Below are 22,515 nucleotides of genomic sequence, written 5' to 3'. Positions count from 1 at the left end.
AAACAGATTAGCACAGTACTCACTCTGAGTGACATAAAGGCCCTCTGTTGATTTATCCTCATGCCCATCGAAGTCTCTGCTGGCCAACTGCCTATTGGCTGTCTCCAGACGTTCTGCAAAAAACAGGAAATACTTGAAGTATAAATATACATATATAAATTTGTAGGCCAACCAAGAAAATATGATGCATGCCAGCAGAGCAGTATAAATAGACCTCTGAAGGAGGACATTAAAATGCAGGCTGACACATACATAAAAGATGAGGCCTTTGACCTCTTTCATGAAGCTGTATTGTTAAGATTTACAGAAACTGGGGGAAAAGCCTCTGCCACCCATGGCTGATATGTCTGAGCAGTTCATCTCTCAGGCTGTTCAAAATGCACAAGGCACTTGCAATCTGAATCATCCAGCTTTGCAAGGGGATGGCTGCCTTCCCACAGTGGAGTGCAGCCCCTGGTGCAGCCATATGCCCTGGGACACATAATAGCTCAGAGTCAAAGTCATGGTCAAAAGCACTGACTGGTACTTTGCCAGGTTTCTCTGCAGCTGGACGGGTGAAAGCAGTTTTGTCTTATGCCAAGAGCAGGGCCTGATTTCTCAATAAGTTTATCTAAAAAGTGTGTGAACCCACTCCTTTGAAGTCTGCTATTCAGAAGTTTGTGAGATATGGAACACGATGTCAACTGGGAAGAAAAAAACCCACACAAGTAAGTGTAACATACCACGGAGATCCCTGTTGAAGTCATGAAGTCTCCTGATTTCTCCTTCGAGTTTGTTTCTCATTGCTTTGTCCAGAGACTCTCTCTTAGTGGTGGTCTTGACCAGGCCCTCATAAGCTTCTGAAATCCTCTGAATCTCTATTTCAAACTGCAAGGAGAGAGAGCTCCCATGAAAGCCTGTCAGACATGCATCCCATCCCAGTGCTTACCTAGCATGTCTTGATGGGGTGTAAGGGTTGGGGCAATGCCACTGCCACACCAGCCACCAGCCCCACAATGATCAGTCTCCCCAGTGGAAGATGTCAAAAAGCTCCAGTGGTGCTAGAGGCTCCTGCAGTGAGCAGTGGAGCCCTGAAAATGCCCCATAAGGCAGTCTGCTACCCTACAACACCCCCATTGGCAGCTCCCCATGAGCAGGGGATGGGCTTGGCTTGACACAACCACTCAGTTTCCTTCACTCTATGCTTTAACACCATCCAAAAGGAGAAACGAAGGAAATGGCCAATTTGTGTGGACTGAATTCTTTCCTACAGAGGTATCTGAGAAGCAAGATTTTTATTCTGCCAGATCCTTGACAGAAAACTTAGCTCTAAGCTCTGTGCCCCCTGAAAAGCTTTAGGCTCTGACCTCACATCAGTCTTAAACTATTGTGGTCCACTCCCTTTCATCCTTGACCAAAGACTCTTCTGTCCAAAAAGAGACTATAACAGATCAAACCAATTGTTTTGGGTTTTCAATCTTATCTTCATCTCCTTGGAATCTGGCACACTGCAGGCAAAGGATGCAGAAGGAACCCTTAGCAGTGAACTTGCATCTTAACATTCAAACCCAAAAAACTGACAGGATAGTCCCAGGCAGAGCTTTACTGTTCAGGTCAATTCCACCCAGCTCTTTTAATATCTAATGTCTTGTTAAGTGCTTTGCTGAAATCATTCCTGCAGGAATTTGCTCCTGCATGCCTAACGCTTGTGTTTGTCAGAAAAGCTTGATAATGCATGTGTACAGGCTGGAAAACCAATAGATATATATAGCCTCCCACATACCTTTCTAAATCTGGTGCTTTTTTAGCCTCTTGTGTCATGGGTGGCTTGGATTAGTGATTTGTGAAGCCCAGGTGTAAGCCCACCTCCACTTGCTGTGGATGCAGGTCCCTCACTGGAGCTCATTAAACTTTAGATGTTTCTTTCCAGCTGCAGCACGTACAGAATAAAGGTTCCAAGAACACAGGAGCTGTCATCCTGCTGCCTGCAGAGAAACCTGCAGCTGGGCTCCAGCATGATGATGGGGCCTCTGTCTGGATACAGCCCATGGGCATACAGGACCTCCAAGCCCCGAGGAAAGCTGTGCAGAGCTGTGATGGGGAAGCTCAGTTACTTTCTCCAGATTCTGCTTTCAGCTGACTCAGGCACAAAAGCTGAAACAAGTGGTGATGAACAAAGCCCATGGTGTGGCCCCACGACACCAGTAGCTTTGTGTCAGTTCCTTGGTGGTTATCACATCACCTGTCTCACACCAGTGGTGATTTAACAGCTCACAGGTATTTCACAGACATACAAGCTGCTTCCCTACATGTATGATGTTTGAAGGTATCATATGTAGATTAATCCTCATATGACAGCCCTCTGCATCTCCAAGAAGAGGATGACCTGGTGAACTAGCTGTGACACTCTTTCTTTGGTGAATTACAAACTTAATCATATTATTCTTTGGGTTTGGGTGGTTTTGTGCTTGGTTTTTTTTTCATTTTTTTGTTTTGGTTTGGGTTTTTTTATAGCAGGAGTTCAAGGAAGCCCCATTACAGTTTCCCTAACTACATCTAGAAAAACAGGTCCTTCTTCCCCACCCCACTGATGCATGGCCAGGCACCAAGTGTATTCCCACCACTATGACAGCACACTTGGAGGAACACTGCATAAATCCAAACCTGTTTGAAATTCAGACTGAACCTTAACATGGTTCAAAAAAGCCAATGATTTTAGTTTTCCTCATAGCATATGAGGAGTAGCAATAGTGCATAGCAATGCAAGATTGTACAAAGCCTCATCAATAACTCTGAACTCTTTTGAGAAAACCTGTTTCGTGTGAATTTTCCAGAATCAAAATGACATCTACACTAGGATGCTCCAATAACAGCATAGTTTCAGCTACTGGATTCTGTAGCAGCTTTTTCTGTAGATCTTTTTTTTCTCTTCCTATAAGAAGTTAGAGGCTATATTCAAGCTGCCTCGCTTTGCTCTCCTTGACCATTTGAACGGATTGAACTTCTTTCTCCTTGAAAGAAAGGTTTGGCTTAGCAAAAATAAATCTTGAAGTACTTTCCTGAATTCTTAACTACATGATCCCAACCAGAGACTGTCCTCAGCTGAGAGCCTTGATCCCCAGCAGTTGCCATGCCTTCCCTCCCTCAGGTGAGCCACTATTTGCAGGAGAAGGTGCCTGCTCCTGAGTGCTCCTATCACTGGAGGGGGGTTTCCACAGTCCTGCCCAGTCTGCCCAGCACTGTTGGTTACTGCAAGGGGTCTGCTCTGCCTGTTGCTTCCCAAAACACATCACCACACAAGTTTCTTGCAGCTCTGGATCCAAAGACTTGCTGCAGGAAAAGGAAGAACCTACATCAGCACTGAACAAAATTAAAGGAGAGCAGAAGAACAGTCCTAAATTGTGCAAGCATTTCCCAGCAGCTCTGGGATTTCCTTCTCCTTCTTCTATGGAGGGAAAAAACAGTTCAGCCTCTTCTCTAGTAGCAATCTTCTCTCTTTTGTCTGGTAGCTGCTAGAGCCAGCCCCTTCAAACAACCAACCCACATGTATGGGGAAGAACCAGCCCAGCCTGGCAATTAAATTTCAGAAAGGTAACACCACCCATCCAACATAAATAGCACACAAAAAACCAAACAAAAAACACTCAGAAGAAAATGTGAACAACTCCTCTTCTCCCCCCAATTCTTTAGGTAAGAAAACCAGACAGCTTGTCAAACAGCACAGGGATTAATCACTACCTTGTACTTCTCTGCAAAAAGTCTGTTCAGACATGAGTGAGAATTTTACAACCCCCAGGGCGGACCTGTTTGTACAAACATCCAGGGCTCCCTCCCCATCAGACTGATTTTCTTTAATTTCTTCTCCTGTTCTTTAATGAATAAAAGTGATGGGAGTGTGGTTCTACCTAGAATAAACAAGTTACACACAGACAAACAAGAAGTACTCCTGGTGACCCTTCTACTTCCAACAAGAGGGAAGAAGAGTTTTCAGAACTGAAGTATGCAATTTAACTCACTGCCATGTTTTCACAGGTGATGTTCAGCTGAAACTGAGGAAACAGAGGAGGACTTGGCCTGTCCTTGTGTTCAAACACAGAAAAATTAGCATGGGAGGGATACTGTGTGCTAAGGCTTTAGTTCAGGACATTTTCCTGAAGAAAGGATTCACTTGAGCATGCATTTAACTTTAATACTCTGCCTACATTCCCTCAAAGGTGAATGGGACTCAAGTCCACACTCTGTTGACTGAACTGAGACTTCAATTCATGCTTTAACACCTTCCTGTTGGTGTCTGATGCAACTGATGCCTAAGCCCATTTGTGTATAAGCATTGAAAAGACATAAATTAAATACCAGTGTAGGATCCCAAATAACTCATTTGGTCTGGGCCCGTGGATCCAAAGCCAGCAGATCTGGGAAACATCTCTGCATTGCCCTCAGTGAGCTCTCATTTTTAAGCAATGTCTACTTTATTTAATTTGACTCTTCCTCTTGTCACCCCAGGCAGAGCACAAGCCATGGCTCTTCTCCACTGAAAATGCCAGCTTGCATACAGAAAAGAGGGAGAAGGATCTCTTCGCAAAAGGATTTTTGAGCAAAATCTTTACCAAATGGTTATTTCATATAAGAGGGCAGTGCTTTCTGAACCAAGATGTTCAAAGGAAGGTATTAACAACAGCTCTTAGAAATTCATAGTTACTGAAAGGCTTTGAGACAATCAAGTTAATGCATTTCAAAATAGCAGGCAAACCCAATGACACTGTTGCTAAACTTCATAAGAGTGTGGAGCTCCATGCAAGCATATTGTGGTGGACAAGACCACCCAGGACAGATATGGCCATGGTCTTCAAATGCTCCTAACTCACAGACTCTACCCATGAGAGACTTTGAGGAAAAGCTCTGGTGAGGCTGGCTCAGATCCCCAAATGAGAGACATCTGATGGGCTGTCCCATTTCACCTTAAAGGCAGGAAAGCCCAAAGGACACAGGGCCCAGGATTACACTTCTGAGAGACCACCATCATGAGGTAATATTTAGAGGTGGCCACTGGTGTGTCCCTATTGCTGTGGCAGGACTATAAAGAACAGCTTTGGGGATCCAAATGCAGGAGCATGAAGACGGTTGCCCTGCACAGGTCCCACCCCCACCTTTCCACATACCTTCTGCAGCTTGTCTGCCTTCTCGTAGTACCCCTCCAGCTCCTGCCTCAGCACGTGGTTCTCCTCAGAAAGCATCTCCACCATCTGCTGTGCCCTCTCCACGATGGCGAAGGCGTCAGGCGTCAGCTGCTGGCCCGGCGGCGTTGGTGTCGGTGTCTGGCCAGTGGCAGGGGCTGGCAGTGGTGGCAAAGCTCCCGGGAGCAAAGGGCCACCAGTGGCAGTGGCCTGCGAGGACATGGGGCTGTGCTGCTGGGCTGGAGGCGGTGGGAAGGGCACCTGGCATTGTCGGCTGTGAGGAGACACACGGGGGAAGGCATTAGAGTTGCTCGCCCTTGAAATGCTCAGAGGAGCTTTCACCTGATGACTGCATGGCTTATTAATAGGGTTATAACTGTACAGTGGTGATGCCAGTCCTCAGTCACTGCTAAGTACCAACAATCACAGCAGGGACTGGGTAAATTGTCTCCTCGCCTGCTCTTTACAGTGATGGATACATCCGGCACGAACGGATAAAAGCAGCATTGACTGGAAAGCTGCCTTTTTGCCTAGGTGCACTGCTAATATTTCAGCAGCCAGCCAGCCTCCCCCTGCCCCCGCTTGCCACAAACCCCACTGCTGAGCAGCATAATCCAGCGGGCTTGGGGGAAGCACAAGGGATGCATTACTCACCCTTAGAACACGGTTCCCTGCCTGGAGTGAGACCGACTGATCGGTCAAACTGGGAAGGGAAAGGAAGTGATGTGAGTGCAGCAGCTTCAGCAAGAGGCAGAGGGAAGGGCTGCTGAGGAGCTGCAGGAGGCATCACCCAGACAATCATGGGTGATTTCATCACTACAGAACCCATCTTCCAGAGCAAGACCTCATTGTGTCACTCCCCAGCTAACAGCATCCATCACATACCAGGCTCATCTCAGGGAAGGATAAGAAGTGAGCTGGAGATGGACCTGCTCATGAATAAGGCTTTCCAGCAGTGGGCAGCTCTTTAATCCACCTGAGCCACAATTTGCTATGGCTGGAGGACAAACCAGGAGGATGATTTTGCAGGACCAGAGTCCCTCACTTCTGTCCTGCATTTCAGCCCTGTAAAGTTGGAAAGGGAGAACACTTCTGTATCCAAAGGGGAAAATTCAGGCAGGGAGCAGCTCGGAGCTTGTCTGCACCAGACCCATCTCCATCCCTGCCTCACACAGCCTGCCTTGGAGCCCCCCGCAGAGCCTCACTGTGCACAGGCTGAGCCACTCATCAGCCCCAGAGCCAAAGTTGTGAAATTTCTACACTGTGCTATGCCAAGAGACTCAACCCAGACCACATGGGACATCTGGGTCAGAGCCTAGTGTGGCTGGAAAATAAGCTGGCTGCTGGACCTGACCTGAAGCCTGCAATCAAGCACCTTCTGAAAGTTGTATTTTAGCTTAACCACAAGTTATTAGGCTTGCTGCAGCTACTGTTGCCTTCATTTCTGTACCTTACATGAGGCAGGAAACCTAAGAAACATCTGTATTTACCCTACTTGGCCTCAAAGATCCATGAGTACTACTTTTTAGACAGCAGATTTTGTGCTACATAAATACATAAGTATGATTATTGCTGCCTTCAACACCTATTCTGCTTTCAAATTCTGTTTTTCTCGGCATTGGCTTAATTTTACTCATAATAACCTGTCATTGCCTTCAGCTGCATGGGAACAAGATGAAAAGCAAAGGTAATTTTAAAGCCCTGCCCTAAAAGCATACGGCACTGCTCTAACAAGCTGGTCCCCACCAAACAGCTCAACAGTGAGGAAAGCCAGCATTTCAGTCACATCTTCTGTCCAAATTAGAGGGAGAGCAAACAGAGCCCTGCAGCCCCCCAGACACAGCCCCGTACTCCCATCCCTGCGCTTGTTCTGCGCCTGATGCATTCCTGGTGCCACGGGAAGGTATTTCAGTGGAGCCAAGGCCACAGATGAGCCATTCCCAAATGCAAGCACACTGCTAGCTGGCTGGCAGCACAGGGACACTGTGTCCAAGCTCAGTGTCCTTGGGAAGAAGATCCCAGACAGTGCAGTCAGCACTGGGGAAGCCTGTGCTGAATCCGCAATGGCCTCCGGACGGCTTTTACCTGCATGACACAGACCTAAGGCCACGTCTGCCCATGTAAATTAAACATCCCTGGAAGCTGCTCAGGAGAACAGGAGAGTGTCCATTCCCCACAGGCTGCTCCAAGGACAACGAGGGCTAGCTCTCAGCCCTGGGCATGCTACTTGTCTGTCAGAGAAGCAGACTAATGACTAAGGAGCTAAATGTCTACAGAACGTGGGTAACACTTTGCAAAGGACAGGAAGGCAGGGAGGTGACATAATGACATTTCATGTATGGCCAACTAAACATACAGTAAGTCACAGAGTCATGAAATGTTTTGGGTTGGAAGGAACCTTACAGATCATCTAGTTCAACCCCCCTGCAATGAGCAGGGACATCTTTCCCTAGACCAGGTTGCTCAAAAGCCCCATCCAACCTGGCCTTGAACACTTCCAAGGAAGTGTTCCCTCCATCCACAATTTCTCTGGGCAACCTGTGCCAGTGCTTCCCAACCCTCTAAAACTACTGCCTTCTGGTGAGAACTGTTGCCCCTTGTCCTATCGCTACAGACCCTGATAAAAAGTGTGTCTCTCTTTCCTATAAACCCCCTTTAAGTGTTGAAAAGATGAGAAAATGTCTCCCTGGAGCCTTCTCCTCTCCAGGCCAAACAATCCCAGTTTTTTGTCTGTCTTCATAGAAGGGGTAGTCCAGCCCTCTATTTCTTGTGGCCCTCTTATGGACCCACCCCAATTTCTTGTCCTTCTTGTGCTGTGGACTTCAGAGCTGAATGCAGTAATTCAGGTGGGATCTCATGAGAGAGGATTGGAGGGGCAGAATCATCTCCCTTGACCTGCTGGCCACACTTCTTTCGATGCAATCCAGAATACAATTGGCTTTTCTGGGTTGCAATCATACACTGGGGGCTCATGTTCCATTTTATATCCACCAATCCTATCCATTTTATATCTCCAAATCCTCTGCAGGGCTGCTCTCAATCCCTTTGTCTTCCAGCCTGTATTGATACTCGGGATTGTTCGCACCAGTGTGCAGGACCTTGCACTTGGCCTTGTTGAATTTCATGAGGTACACATGGTCCCACTCCTCAAGCCTGTCAGGGTCCCTCTGGATGGCATCCTGTCCCTGCTGGGGGATGTGCTGCACCGCACAGTTTCATGTCATCTGCAAACTTGCTGAAGGTGCACTCAATCCCACTGTCTACGTCATCAATGAAGATATTAAATAGTATTGATCCCAGTATGGACCAGTCAGGGACCAGTCACTAGTTTCCACAGGAACATTGAGCCATTGACTGTAACTCTCTGGACATGGCCATCCAGCCACTCTCTTATCCATCTAACTGTTCATCCATCAAACCCATAACTCTCCAATTCAGAGGTAAGAATGTTGTGGGAGACTGTATCAGAGGCCTTGTAGAAATCTACACAGGTGACATTTTCAGCTCTTCCCTCATCCACTCATACAATCACAGAAGGCCCTTGGATTAGGCACAATTAGCCCTTGGTGAAGCCATGATGTCTGTCTCTAACCACCTCCCTGTATTTGAAATATTTCAACATAGCTTCTAGAAGGATCTGTTTCACGATCCTTACCTTTTCTTAAAAAACACTGTGAAGTTTTATCTGCCATCACTGGTGAAAGCTCTGCTCACACTGGCCCTGCTCACCCATCCCATGCTGCAGAGTGCACCACAGTGACAGCACAGTGGCATGGAGGAGAGGGAGAAAGGAAACTACAGCAGCTAGACAAGGACACCCCTCCCTGAATGCCATGCTAGCTGGCACCAAAAACCATCCCACCCTGCCTGAGGAGAGGATGCTACTGCAGCTTTTTCCTCTGTACCGATTACAACAATTTGCTGCAGCACATGACACTGCCTTAGCCCTGGAAGGCATTCCAAAGGGGACCATGTAATTTTGATTCAGGGTGTTGGGCTCCTTTGCTCTCCTGTAATTATCATCAGAAAGGAAAGGAACATGCACCCTCCAAGGCTGACTTTCTGGCTGGTGTATCTGTACTGTGGCCTTCAGATGGTGCTCAGCAAAGCCCAGGGATGCAAAAGGAGGAGCATCATGACCTCCCCTGACATCTCAATGAGGTGGATCCAAGGTGGCCCCAGAGATTCTGGACACCGGCACTGGGTTAAGATGTTCCCTGCTCACTTGTCTTTGAAGAGAAGTGCCACTGACTACTTCTGTCCACTGCTAGGACCTTGCAGAGGATGCCCTGGGGGGTCACACTGACCTAAGGGAGCTGATTTTACCTTCCTGAGACACAAACCACATCTCCTGGCAGTGCCTGGCAACCTGAAGCCATGCAAGCCAGTGAGCCCTGCACCAAGGTGCTCTGCAAACTGCAAGGACTGCTGACCACGGGCACAGCTCTCACACCATCCCCACAGTGCCCCTTTCCTTCTGGTGTTCCAGCATGTAAAACTCAGCATCCTGCACCTGTCAAGGGCTGGAATATTTTTTTGCTCAGAAATCTGAACAATAAAGAACATCATGAGCAAGGGATCCCACTCATGATGCAGAAGATGCTCTACAAGCGTGTGCAAATGCAGCCAACCACATGGCACCTCCTCAGGTCTCCAAGTGCATATTTTTCCATGGCAATTAATTCAACTAAGTGTGAGTTTATCTTCACCAAAACAAAGGCCACAGCTGATTATGCAACTACAAGCCCCACTGTCTGGACAGTTATAAATCACTACAAAGACTTGCTACAGGTACAGATTTTCTCACTTCTTTATGGAAATAGCTCACAAAAGTATAATTAAATTGACCTCTGAATCTACACCAGTGGATGTAGTTTGGTTTTTTTGTTTTTCATAATGAAGTAGTGCAATCTTTTGTCATAGATACACCCTTCAAATGCTTGCAGGAACTTTTGACACTGTACTTTAGCAAAACCTCAACCTCCCATCAATTTAATTATTCCACATGCACTTCAGCCTGTCTACCTTTGTGCTACAGAGAAAGGGGATCCTCGGGATCTCCATTTTCTTGAGCTGCAAACCACTTATTGAGCTACTAGAGATTTACATCCTGTAGCAGCAACCAGGAATCAGCATCTTGACAGCCTGGGCCACAGGAGAGGTTTTCCAAAGTGTTGTCCAGCTTGGAAATGGAGTGGGCACTACTGACATTATGCCTTTGGAAACACAGTTATTTAACATAATGACCATGTTTCTGACTTAACTTTCACTTGTTTAATCTGTCCCAATTTATTTTTGACTTAGCCAGCTGCAGTATCTAAGTGTATATGCAATAAAAACAACACAGTAATTCACATTAGCAATTCACATGTTTCTAGAAACAGGAGAGATGTAACATCAGCTCAGTTCAAATCCAGCCTCTCATGTAAAGCTCCAAAGAAATGAAGTAATCAGGATTATCCTGAGCCCCTTCAGGCTTAGTAAAGAATGACATTCTCAAAATGTTTTCACTGTATTTTAAATGTTGGTCCTACTTTGCATTAGAGCAGGTTAAAATCTTCCACCCAAACACATTTTCATCAAAAATCACCCTTCTCAAAAGCATGAAACTGGGGGACAAGTTTTAGATATCTCTGCAACACTTCAGCTACATTTCTATTGAAAACATAGTATTAAGTTGACACTGTTGTACAAGTAGTGATCCTAAATGCTTCTGCAATGCAACATAAAGAAGAAAAGAAGAAAAAAGTAAGGAAACCAGCTTTTAGAATAGGGAGCACCAGGAAGGTAGTGAGCTTTTCAAAGGCTACCATACCAGGGTCACCAGACTGCACTCCCTAAGAAATGTACAGCTTGTGATCCACATAATAGCTTGATATACATAGCTTGCAATAGAATCACAGAATATTTAGGTTGAAAGAGACCTCCAAGATCATCCAGTCCAACCTTTGACCAACACCATAAACTAACTACTAACCCATGTCCTTAAGGCGAGGGCCAAACACCTTTTAAATGCCTCCAGGGATGGTGACTTCACCACTGTCCTGGGCCAGTCCAATGCCTGTCCTCAATGCAATGTCTTCACAATACAATGTCTTCTGCAAAATACTTGACCACAACATCACTCCCATGAGAAATCCCTCAGAATTCAGTGAGGCCATGCAAGCTCCCAAATTTAAGCATGGTCTTAATACACCTCTTCTACTGGAACCCCTGGAACAAGAATAACCAACACAGAGAAATTTGGGGGGATTTGTATCTGTATGTAGGAATAAGAAACCCTGATAGGGCAATTAATGATAAGCCCACTTGCATTATCAATATAATAATAAATACAGAGGAGCAACTGCTCAATAAAACAAGGCAGTATTAGGAAGTAGTAAACCAAAACTTCCTGTGAACAATCTGGAAAGGAATGTCCACCTCTGTCTGGCTACAGGGACAATGCAGCTCTCCTCTGTGTAGGGAGGGAGAGAGGCCAGTGAAGAAAGGACTTTGTTTCAGACATACTATAGCATTCATCATTAAAATGCCCTCCTAACCTATTTAGCTCTTGACTGCTCTGCCTTCCTCTATCCCTAGGGCAGACTACTACTACTACTTCATCTCTTCAAAGCCTCTCTCAAGGAACTTCATCTCACACCTTAACCCATCTACTGTGGATACCCTCGCTGAAAACAAAGTGAAAGAGACATTTCTGGGGTGCAGCTCTTGGAAGCTGCCTTAGGCTTTCACCTTTCAGTGCTGCTCACTGACTGGAAGCCTTGAGTCTCAATACTAACCTCAGACCCAAGTGTCTACATGACTTCAGCTACAGCTTCTGTAGTCATGAAGCAGACTTCAAATGCCATTCTTTGTAGCTGTGAATAACACAGAGAAATCGATGTTGCCAGTATGTGGAAAAAGTAGGGAATACTGGGAAAGTTTGTAAGCCCAGCCTGATGGTTATGGTGCAAGAAAACACAGTTACAGACCAATCATTAACTGCTGATATAGCCAGAAGTGGGAGAAGATTTTCCATAGTCGAGATGTAGCACTCTTGTCCTCTGGATTAGGGACTCAGCAACAGTTGCAGCACCTTGTAAACACAATGGTTTCTGTCAAAACCATTTTGCAGACTTGGACTCACATCTCCAGAGTTCACTACTTTGGGAGTGATGTTTGTCAGTGCTGGGAAGGCTTGGCCTGGCTTCACTGGGGGATGGTTGCATTAAGATTTACAGGGTAAAACTACCATCTGAAAAGACACATGCAGTATTAAACCTATCATCTGTAGCTAAGAGATGAACAGGATACTGCATTTCTTTACAGGGATCGAGCTCTTTCTAAAGCCCAGATGATTTTCAGACTTGATCAAATTCTGTGCTCCTAGTGGAACCAACCAGGACAACAACCCAGAGGGTAAAGGGAAATGACATGGGCATCACTCAAGCCATTGAACATCTTCATTTCCCTTTCATATATTGTATGGAAAGGCAGACAGACCAGAAGGAGATGATACAAAACTCTTCTGCAAGTCTATCTGCATTCACAGCAGCTGGAAGTGCAGCCTCCAGCCCACTCCTGTGGTTGGGTTACCCTCACTGACAAACACCAGAAGTCACAGAGATCACAGAGTGTTAGGGGTCGGAAATGACTTGACAGATCGAGTCCAACCCCTTTGCCAGAGCAGGGCCACCCAGTGTAGGTCACACAGGAACATGTCCAGGTGGGTTTTGAATGTCTGAAGAAAAAGAGACTCCACAACCTCCCTGGGCAGCCTGTACCTCACAGTACCTGGGCAGTTCTGTCACCCTCACACTGAAAAAGCTTTTTCTTACATTTACACAGAACTTCCTATGCTCCAACTTCCATCCATTACCCCTTGTCCTATCATTGCTCATCACTGAGAAGAGCCTGGTTCCATCCTTCTGACACTCACCCTTTACAAATTGGTAAACATTAATGAGGTCACTCCTCAGTCTCCTCTCCTCCAAGCTAAAGAGACCCAGCTTCCTCAGCCTTTCCTCCCAGTCAGCTTGGGTGTGACATCCCCCAGCTCACCCACCTACCTGGGGTGTCTCAGGGAGGAAAAGGAGCTCCTTGTAGTTCCCTCAGCAGCCATAGATGTGTGGTTGATTAAGTCAACATCAATGTGTTGCCTGAAAGCAGCAGTAATGGGGGGGGGGGAGGTTAATACACAAATACCCAGAGAACGCACAGAGTATTCCATTAGGTTAATGTCTACATCCAGGCAGGGTGGAATTTTCTGAGGTACATAAAAAACTGGGATACCTTTAAAAACAGCCCAGATTTTCTTCCATTGCACGCTGTTTTTTAAAACACATGGATTAAATCAGAATAAAAAGGTGCCCTCCTGATTGACGTCTCATGTATGAAGTCCCCTCAATAAGCAGTGATTCTAGTTCAAGACTTCATTTGCATTATAAACACTTTTTATTACTGGTGCAGAGGAAGAAATCATTTTGGATAAAAGACATCCAGGATCTGACAAGGGCCACTGGGAGCAATGAGTTCACTGCACTAAGTGATCAACTTTACTGCTTATGCAGGGCACAAAGAAACAATATGGACTTGAGCAGGTCCAAGTTCATCCACCCAGGAATAAATACAGCAAGCTACAGGAAAAGGGTAGGAAATCCTATCTTAGGCTATGACTGTCCCTCACATGCTTGAGCAGATAACAACCTGGATGGGGAGCTCCCACAGTGCCAAGGTCTGAAACAACAAGTGTTAATGAGCTACATAAACCAGGAATCCTGAGTCACATTGCAGAAGTGATATTGTATCTGATCAGCCTCTAGCTCAGCTGGTACTGCAACAGTGTCCAGGTCAGCTTTCCACAGTGAAAAAAAGGGGGTTGACATCAGTGAAATAATACAGGGCTCCACCTGTTAAACACATGAAAGGACCCAAAGTAGAGGGCTCCTCACGGTATCTGACAATGCTATTGCAAAATCCCAACCAGTAACTAGAAAACACAGGCTAAAACTAAGAGGCAGATCTGTGCCAGAGATGGCAATTAGCTAGTGGAACAAGTCTGTAAAGGCCATGATGGATTCTCCAGATGGAGAAAATTGTGATCACCAGGACTGAATGTGCAAACTGGAATTAATTCATAGCATTGTGCAAAAGACTAAACCTAGATTATTTCCAAGTCCTTTTACCTGACAAGCTGCAACTCTCTTAACATGCACCTAAGAAAAGTTAGCAAAGACACCATTCAGGAATAGCTGCACATCTAGGAAAGGAAATGTTTTCTAAAGATTATTACACTTGGCCAACTTAAAGCATTCGCAAGTCATGAGTCAGGGCCCCAGGAATCATGCAACTGGCTTTAAAATACTGGTATTTTAAAACAGGAACAAATACCAGTTCCTTTTTATCTGCCTCCTGGGTTTTTTCTCTGCTCTGCTCTGCAATCATGATGCCCATAAAACAGATTCTGATTTATACAAATGCTGAGCTTACTGCAGCACCACATGACACTAGCTCTTCAGGAAAATAAAAAATATTTTGGGATTTACAGTAGAGTTGTGAGGTTTGACCACTATGATTATAAAGGCAAAGTTCCCTTTAAAATCAGCCACATGCCACACACACACACACACAAAAAAAAAAAAAAAAAAAAAGCCAAACCAAAAAATTAAATTAAGGAGCAGCTGTAATTATCCCATCACCTTCAACAGCATTAGTGGGTTTCCAGCCACATCTCCTTCATCACAGAAAGACTTTGGGGGAGTGGAGGGTCAGTGACCCTCCAGGTCTTTTCCATCCCTGCTATCTGTGGGTGCTGCTTCTTGGCTGATGCAGCTCTGTGCCTTTCTCTCCACTTTTCTGGAAGGCAGAAGCCTTTTACACAGTACTCAGGATGCCAGGATGGATGGGCTGGGAGACAGGTAGGGCCAAGACAGAAGGAAGGAGATGCTGTGAGATTCCCATTTGACCATGGGCAAAGCTTTGTTTCTATTAGCTTCTTTCACAGGCTCTTCTGAGTTTTTTGTTTTGTTTTTTTTACTGGCGCTGGAATTTCTCACCTTGATGGCTCTTCTAACAGAAAAAACCAGCCTCTCCAAACTCTCCTCTTCTATTAAACTTATGAAATCAGGTAGTCCTCTATCTTGACCTTTCTTATGAAGGTCCTTCACCCCAGCCAGATGGCTGGCTATGAGCCTCCCCATCAACAATTAATATTTCAGTACACGCAAGCAAAATAAGAGGTCAAAATCCCTGTATTGAAAAATATTACATAAAAAAACAGGAGGATGAGGACCAGAGGACCAGTGCTCACCTACTCCTACACAACCAAACATTCCCCCTGCCACTGGCACTGAGCAAAGCAATGGCACAAATCACAGCCTGCAAGCAAGGAACTGTCTTGCTAGTGCTAGTTACCTCCTCACATGCAGCCAGCAGGAACACATGTGCAGGAGACAGCCCCCAAAATCCAGGGAAAGGAGCTAAGAAGGACCTGAAAATACCTTTCTGCACACCAGGATCCAGGACTGCCACAGAGAAAGCAGAAGAGAAACCATACACCTTAGACAAAACCTCGCTGTGGTGAAGCACCCCTCAGCTGTGCCAGCCTCCTAAGCTACCCCTGGAAATGCATGCTGGAGTAGCCAGCAGGGATTCATGCAGACTGAGAGGTATTAAGGTAGTAACTGTGGAGTGCAAGGAAGACACCATACAAGATTTTTCAGTAATTCCACATTAGCTCTGCTCCACCATGCTGCCAGTCCTCTGCTGCACATCTCATTCTCCCAGTGCCCCTGCACCTGCCAGGAAGGATATTTCTCAAGCAAAGAAAAATTTGTGCACGGGATCAGCAGGCATCCCCTGTGCAGTATGATTCAGGGGTCAAACCATGCTGCCTTACCAGGAACGAGCAGTGGTGGTTTCTCTACACAGCTGCTAGAGTGATCCAGCAATGCCTCTGGGTAAGGCTGGGGTCTGGCCCACCCTGACAATGTGGAAAGCTGCACTGAATTCAAGGGGTTTCTCAGCATTAACCTTGCTGATCAAGACACCTGGGAAAAGTTTTGGAAGTGTCCCCAAAGGGTTTCTCACTCGACACCAGTGCTGCTCCCAGCCAGGTGCAACAGTGCATGCAGAGCCTGGGTCTGCTCGCTTACACGGAGTCAGCAGAACAGACTCTGTGGGTATTGAATCAGCATTTTCCAAGAGTGACAAAAAAAAGCCCAAACCAGCTCCTTTTCTTTGTGGATCAATCTGCTTGGTGCTGGAGATGTTTCTCTGCACCACAAATGGCTGCAGCAGAGCATGGCCCCAGCCTGACCACGCTGCCCTCCAGTTTGTATAGCTGTTTCTTAGCATAAACAGAGATATTTGCTGAGCTCTTAAAAAATATCATCTTGCTCTGGAAAAAACTGCACAAACTCTGCACAGTGGTAGGCTGGTAATCAAAACACACGTGTAGCTGGGGGAAGGCCAATGGCGCTCAGCACAGGCTCTCTGCTTGTCACAACCAGCTTGCAATGTCCACCAAAGCCACACTCCCAAGTTCCTCCCTGTCTTGACAGAAACCCTGTCACTTTTGCAAACACAGAAAAGCAGAGCATTCACCCACTGATTTTATGCCTTACGAATTTCAGAAGGGAAGAGTCAGCTCAGCTGCACCATCTCTTCTCTTTGCCTGTGTTGTGGCAAAATAGATGCATACAACTTAAGCTGACGACAACAAAACCTTTTGGGATTTTGGGGTCAGAAAAGACATCGTGCGGCAGATTGCAACATGAAAACAACTCAATCACACAGACAGCACCAACCTTCCAAAGCCAGCAAAATACTGTCTGGACAGTTGGACAAACAGGGATGAGACAGAGAAACACTTGCATTTATGTACAAGCAAGGAAAAGGGAGCCCTCAACACATGGGCTTGCTTCTGAAAGCAGCAAACCTGCCTGGGTGCTGGGCAGAACCCGGGCTGCTCACAGGGATCAGCTCGCAAGGAGTAAACACTGTGGATTATTTTTAATGCGCTTGGAATAAACTCGTGCTCTGGGGAGGCCCGGCATGAGGGCCAGTACTGTGAAAGCCCCACATGAGGTCTGTTGGGAAGATTTAAGTAGCAGCTAAGCAGTGTATATGCTTCATTTAGCCCTCTTGGAGCCACAGGTGCCTCCAGCAACCATCCTATGATGTCCCCACCATGTGCCGGAGGCTGAAGCTCACAGGGGCAAGGTCTCTGTGAGGCCCGAGCCCTGTAGGCTCCTCCAGCAGATCCACCCCCCTCAACGGCCATTACCTGCTGACCCCATACTCCGGGGGTGGCTGGTAGCGGACGAGGGCCACCTCAGCTCTGGGCTGGGGGGGGACATAGGTGGCTTTGAGGACATCCTGTGCTGCTGGCTGCTCTCCGTAGAAGAGCCCGTGCTCCTGCGCCTTGCTGCCTGGGGCCGCCGCCTTGCCTTTGTAGGGGTACTCAGGCGGCGGCCCCCGAGGGTCCGTGGCCTTGCTGGGTGGTGGGGCCGCCTTGAAGCCCTTCCCACTCCCTGGGGCTGGGGGATGCTGCTTGGCCCCGTTCCTCTCCAGCGAGAGCTGCATGATCCTCTCGCTCAGCGAGCGGACGTGGCCCTGCTTCAGCTCCTTCAGCGCTTCGTCCTTATGCGCCTGCCCGCTGTTGGCCCGGTTCACCGTCGGCCTCCCCTCCGTCCTGGACTTCTGTCCGGTTGAGCCATAAAAAGCCGGCGCGGTGGCAGTGGCTGTCGGCTGGCTCCGGAAAAACTGAGACTGGGCCTTGGCCTCCTCGTAGGTGGGGAGCTCCTCGGTGGCGTGCGGGGGCTGCAGGGCCCGGGGCTGCTTCTCCATTGCAGCACCGTCCCCCTGGTGCTCCTGCCCCTGTGGTTCCTGCCGCCCTGACGGCTGGACCATTGGCGGCTCCTCGGGCACAAGGTTTTCTGCGGAAGAGAGAGTGCTGGCAGTGCTGTTGGAGGGGCCGGCGCTGCCCGTCGCCTGGTGCTGTATGGCCAGCAGGTTCATGTTCTCGCTGGGGTTGCCATACCTCAGCCGCTCCTGGATCAGGCGCTGCAGGACGGTGCCGGCTGCCACCTCCTCCGCCCCTCGCATCTCCGCCTCTGGGACCCGGCGGCAGCTGCTGGGTGGGCGCAGGGTGCAGAGGGCCTCCTCAGCTGGGCAGGGAGAGAGAGAGGAGACCATTAGACCCACTGACCAGGAGGACGGACTGCCCTCCCTCTTTCCCCTCCAGCACCCTACGGCTGTGACCCCATGTCCCATCCCCTGCGGCTGCGCTCTGCCGGGGACCCCCAGAGTGCAGAGGGGACATGGCTGCAAACAGCTGAAGGAGGGAGGGTACTGTTCCCTGCTCACCCTCCTAGCCCAGATCATCCCTAATTCTGCCTGCATTCACCCCTAAAAACATATTCCTGTCCTCTTCCTGTCCCCTCCATTTTCTCTCAGTGTCCCATACCCATGGGTCTAAACCCCTTCCCAAGCCAACAGACAGGCAACAGCATGGGGAAATTTGGTCTTTTCTAAGAGACAAACAGGGTAAATCCCCCCTGGATGGCTTTGAGCAGCTTACAGAGGCAGCCAGCATGGCAATACTACAAGAGATGCTGCATTTTTGATGGCCAAAGTTAGATGAGTCAAATGCCCTCCCAAATGTACTGCCTGTCATGATAAAAGAAAACACAGAATGTGTCACAGAAAAACTCTGAAAGTACACCGAGGAATGAAATTCCACAGAGGAATCTTCGCTCTGTCACCGTCTCATAAAACTTCTCTTCTGGCCAATAACACTATTGCTAAGGGAGTCAATACTAAGTTCTATAATTTTGCTGAGTGAGTACAAGGAAGGCATTATGGTCTATAGATGTAATGCCAGCATTTTAAACAGAGCACAGACAGATCAGCTACAGAACTCTAACACAGGCTGCTGAAGTAGTTCAGAGGCAATGGCACCACTATCCATGCAGTGGGGTTTGCCCCAAGCTAAGTATCTAAGGACATATAACCACAGCTGGGAGGTTGGGATCCTTCATTCTGGAGGCCTCCTTCTGCACCCATCTTAGGATGGTGGTGTTAAGACATCTGCCTGAGCAGTGTCTGAGCCTCGAGGGGTGCTCCTGAAAGACACCAGTATGGGTGAAAGTGAGAATAAACCTCCAGCTCTGGACAGAGTCCTCCCATTTCCCTAGGCAAGAAGGAGGTGCTGTTTTTGGTTGTTTTTTGAGGTCATTCTTGGCAACTTTCTCTCCTGATGTTTCCAATTCACAGAGGAGTTCCTCAGAAGGACCTACATTTAATTTTTGGCGTTTGAAAGTAGTCAAAAAGCAAACTTTATTTTGAGGTCTGGTATTTTGAGGTTTCATCAGTTACTGCACATGCTGTGGTATAATTTATATACAACCCAGAGGAAGAAAAGCCTTTGACTCTTGACTGCAAGAACAGATTATTCCCACTAACATTTTTGTGGCAAAGCCTTAGCGAAGTTTGTGAGGCTTGAACAAGAAAAGATTCCCAGGCTGTTTCACTCCAGTCCTGCCATACAAAACCACTTCTGCTTCCCCTGAGATGTTATCTGCCTGCCAGCCTGTCTCATGGGGGCTGCAGCCTGACCACAAGCTGTCAGAGGGTCTGTCAGCTCCGCAGGCCAGTGTTGGAGCCAGCAAGATGCACAGACACACACATCTCCATATACCTGTCTGCACACCAGCTGAGCACCCATCTACTTTATATGTCCCTGCAGTTACAGCAGACTTTTACTGCTTTATTCATGTTACTGCAGTGCACAGAAGCCTCACCAAACAGCATATTTTTGCAGACATGCAATAAAAGGCACCCTAACATACCAGAAAGCTCACAGCTGATGTTGTTAAGACTATTCCTAAGCTAAGCCTGAGTAGATAAAGCCAACACCACATGGTCAAGGAAGCTCTTTATCATACATCCGAAGGATTTTCACCTCAGTGCGACCCATCTGTTAGCATCTTCATATCTGGGAGATGTACTTTAGTTGCCTATTATTAAGGTGCAAAAGGACTGACCACAGCAAGCTTTCCTCAGGGTGCCTGTGGTCCTGCTCCACTGATAAAAAGCTGTGGACCTTGGTCCAGCTAAGCAGTGAAGAGCAGCCATGACCTGATGGACAAGTGGAAATTCTGCATCACCTGCAAGCACGGGTAACAAATGATAGTGGGCTATAACACTCAAGCCATAGGTAACTCCCCTTCATTTCTATGGAGGATGAGTAGCTGGCTTTCAGCTCTGTGAATATTATTTGTAAATGGTCTAAACAGCTCAATTTATACTTTGAGAAAAACCTGGAAGTAAATGTGGTGTGACCAAGCACTTACCAGCTTTTTCTTTGGCACTGATCACTTCAGCCGTCAGAGGAGAAACTTCATGCCTGCCAGCAAACAGCTGGTGATCCTGGTAAAGAAATCCAGTGTCTTCCAGTACCTGGACTGGGCTAGTAGGCTTGTAACAAACAGATGTGGAGCCTGCAAAAAAGAAGCACGGGATGGTAGTAAATAAACCACTTGAATGACAAAATATAAAGCCACAACTTATGACAGAAGTCCAAAAAGGTTTCTTGAGCATGGCTGGGTAGTTGAGGCCCTGCTGAGGCCACTGAACCAGCTACCTCTGTTGTCCTCACCACCCAGACAGCACATTAGCTGTGAGGAACAAGAGGCAGCCACCAAGCCACCAGTGCTGTTTTGAGGCCCCCAGACCAGATACAGTGGCTTGCAAGAACTGACAGTGACACACTCCCAGGTCAAGGTATGGCCCTGGGACAGAGAGCCAACTGAGCCAGATTAAAACTGAAGGATGTGAGTAAAAAGAATGAAAGAAGGGTAGGTGAAGACCCAGCTACATATTCAATAGGGCTAAAGTCTGGGAAAGGGTTTACCACAAAATCCACCCATGAATAATAGTTCAGTAACAGAATATTACAGAAACATAAAATACAGTTAATGCTATCAGGGGAGAGAGTTTATAAATCACTTTGTCCAGACGTTAATACGGTAAAGAGAGGATGTAGCTGGCAGCCATGGGAATCTGTCTGACAAATTAACTGCATGGGAGCCACGCACCCAAAACTCCAGCATCCCACTGACATTGATGGTTGGGCTACACCCCCAGCCCCTTTCACAATTAGTGAGCAGGAACAAGCTTTCCTGGCAAGCAGCAATGTTCATCCTAAATCTGCTCTCAGGGATGGCTTTCTCCAGGGGTGATTGTTTTAACACGCTCATACAAAATGCATCACAGCAGTGCTGAGACAGGAATGACACTGATTTGACCCCACATTTCAAGAAAGACACAGATGGACTGCAAAGGGTCCAAATTAGGGCCAGGGAGATGATTACAGGGCTCTAGAACCTGCCATATGAGGAAAGGCTGAAGAAGTTAGGTCTTCCCTGGAGAAGAAAGGCTCAGGAGATACTTCATCACAGTGTTGGAGTACTTAAAGGGTGGCTGAAAAGAGGACAAAGTCTCTCTCTTCACAAGAAGTTACATGGGGGACATAGAGGACAATGGGTACTAGTTGCACTATGAGAAGTTTTATCTTGATATAAGAAATAAATTCTTTACAACAGGAACAATCATTCACTGGAACAACCTCCTCAGTGATACAGAGAGTCCCCACCACTAGTGATTTTTTAGATGCAATTGGACAGGGTGCTAGCTAATCATCTAGGCTCCCATTCCCACAAAAGACTGAACCAAGTGATCTTTTGAGGTCCCTGCCTAACATGATTTTCCACTTCCTACTTCTTTATACTGAGCACTACCTTATTTTTGTAAAGAGAAGGCTCTTTGAGGCCCAAACCTTGGAGGTGAGCATCTTCTGGCCCCAAGCACTCTGGTGCAGCAGAATCCCTGTCCATTTACACCACCAGTTGCCACAGGTCTTAGACTAAGGGAAGGGCCATCAACCTCCAGCACTGGCCACTGCCAAGGGACTTCCCTGAGCAGGAGGTGGTGCTCACAGTGGCACCAGTGACATCCATCTGTCCCATCACAGCATCCACTCATCCCAGTGGGGCAGGAAGCCCATGTGCACAGGGACCACAAGCAGCCTGCTTTAGCAGGAAAAAACACCAGCCATGGCTGATCCAGACTTATTAATCCTGACCACTTGGTTTGTGCTCAGCTGACTGCATGTATCACACAGGGGGGTTACTCTGCTCTCCTGGCACACAGGTCATCACTAAACCCACAGCCTTGTGTGGGTAGCACAGGGTTAATGAGGGGCAATATCCAGCTCATCTTCTCTGCAGGCACGAAGATGCAGATTGTATTTTCTTCTGTGCCCAGAGAAGAAATAGGCACTTCTGAAAAATGTTAATGAATTCATCACTTTACCATT

At 47.2% G+C, this 22,515-nt stretch overlaps 1 protein-coding gene across 3 annotated transcripts in view; it reads right to left on the bottom strand.

The window, feature by feature from the left end:
• AMOTL1 (angiomotin like 1) overlaps positions 1-22,515 on the bottom strand; it is a 69,543-nt gene that overhangs the window by 25,389 nt on the left and 21,639 nt on the right. For 2 of the 3 annotated variants that reach the window (XM_071733970.1, XM_071733979.1), the window contains exons 2-6: positions 20,492-20,638; positions 17,422-18,304; positions 5,139-5,427; positions 723-867; positions 24-113 (exon numbers count right to left, since the gene is read on the bottom strand). In XM_071733970.1, coding sequence (XP_071590071.1) covers positions 24-113; positions 723-867; positions 5,139-5,427; positions 17,422-18,304; positions 20,492-20,638 — 1,554 coding nt within the window. Of the gene's footprint in view, positions 1-23; positions 114-722; positions 868-5,138; positions 5,428-17,421; positions 18,305-20,491; positions 20,639-22,515 lie in introns of those variants that run through there. The other variant, XM_071733989.1, reaches the window with a different exon arrangement.

This window comes from Heliangelus exortis, chromosome 1, assembly GCF_036169615.1.
Source record: "Heliangelus exortis chromosome 1, bHelExo1.hap1, whole genome shotgun sequence".
Lineage (NCBI taxonomy): Eukaryota > Metazoa > Chordata > Aves > Apodiformes > Trochilidae > Heliangelus > Heliangelus exortis.
This window is presented reverse-complemented; position numbering and strand designations above follow the sequence as displayed.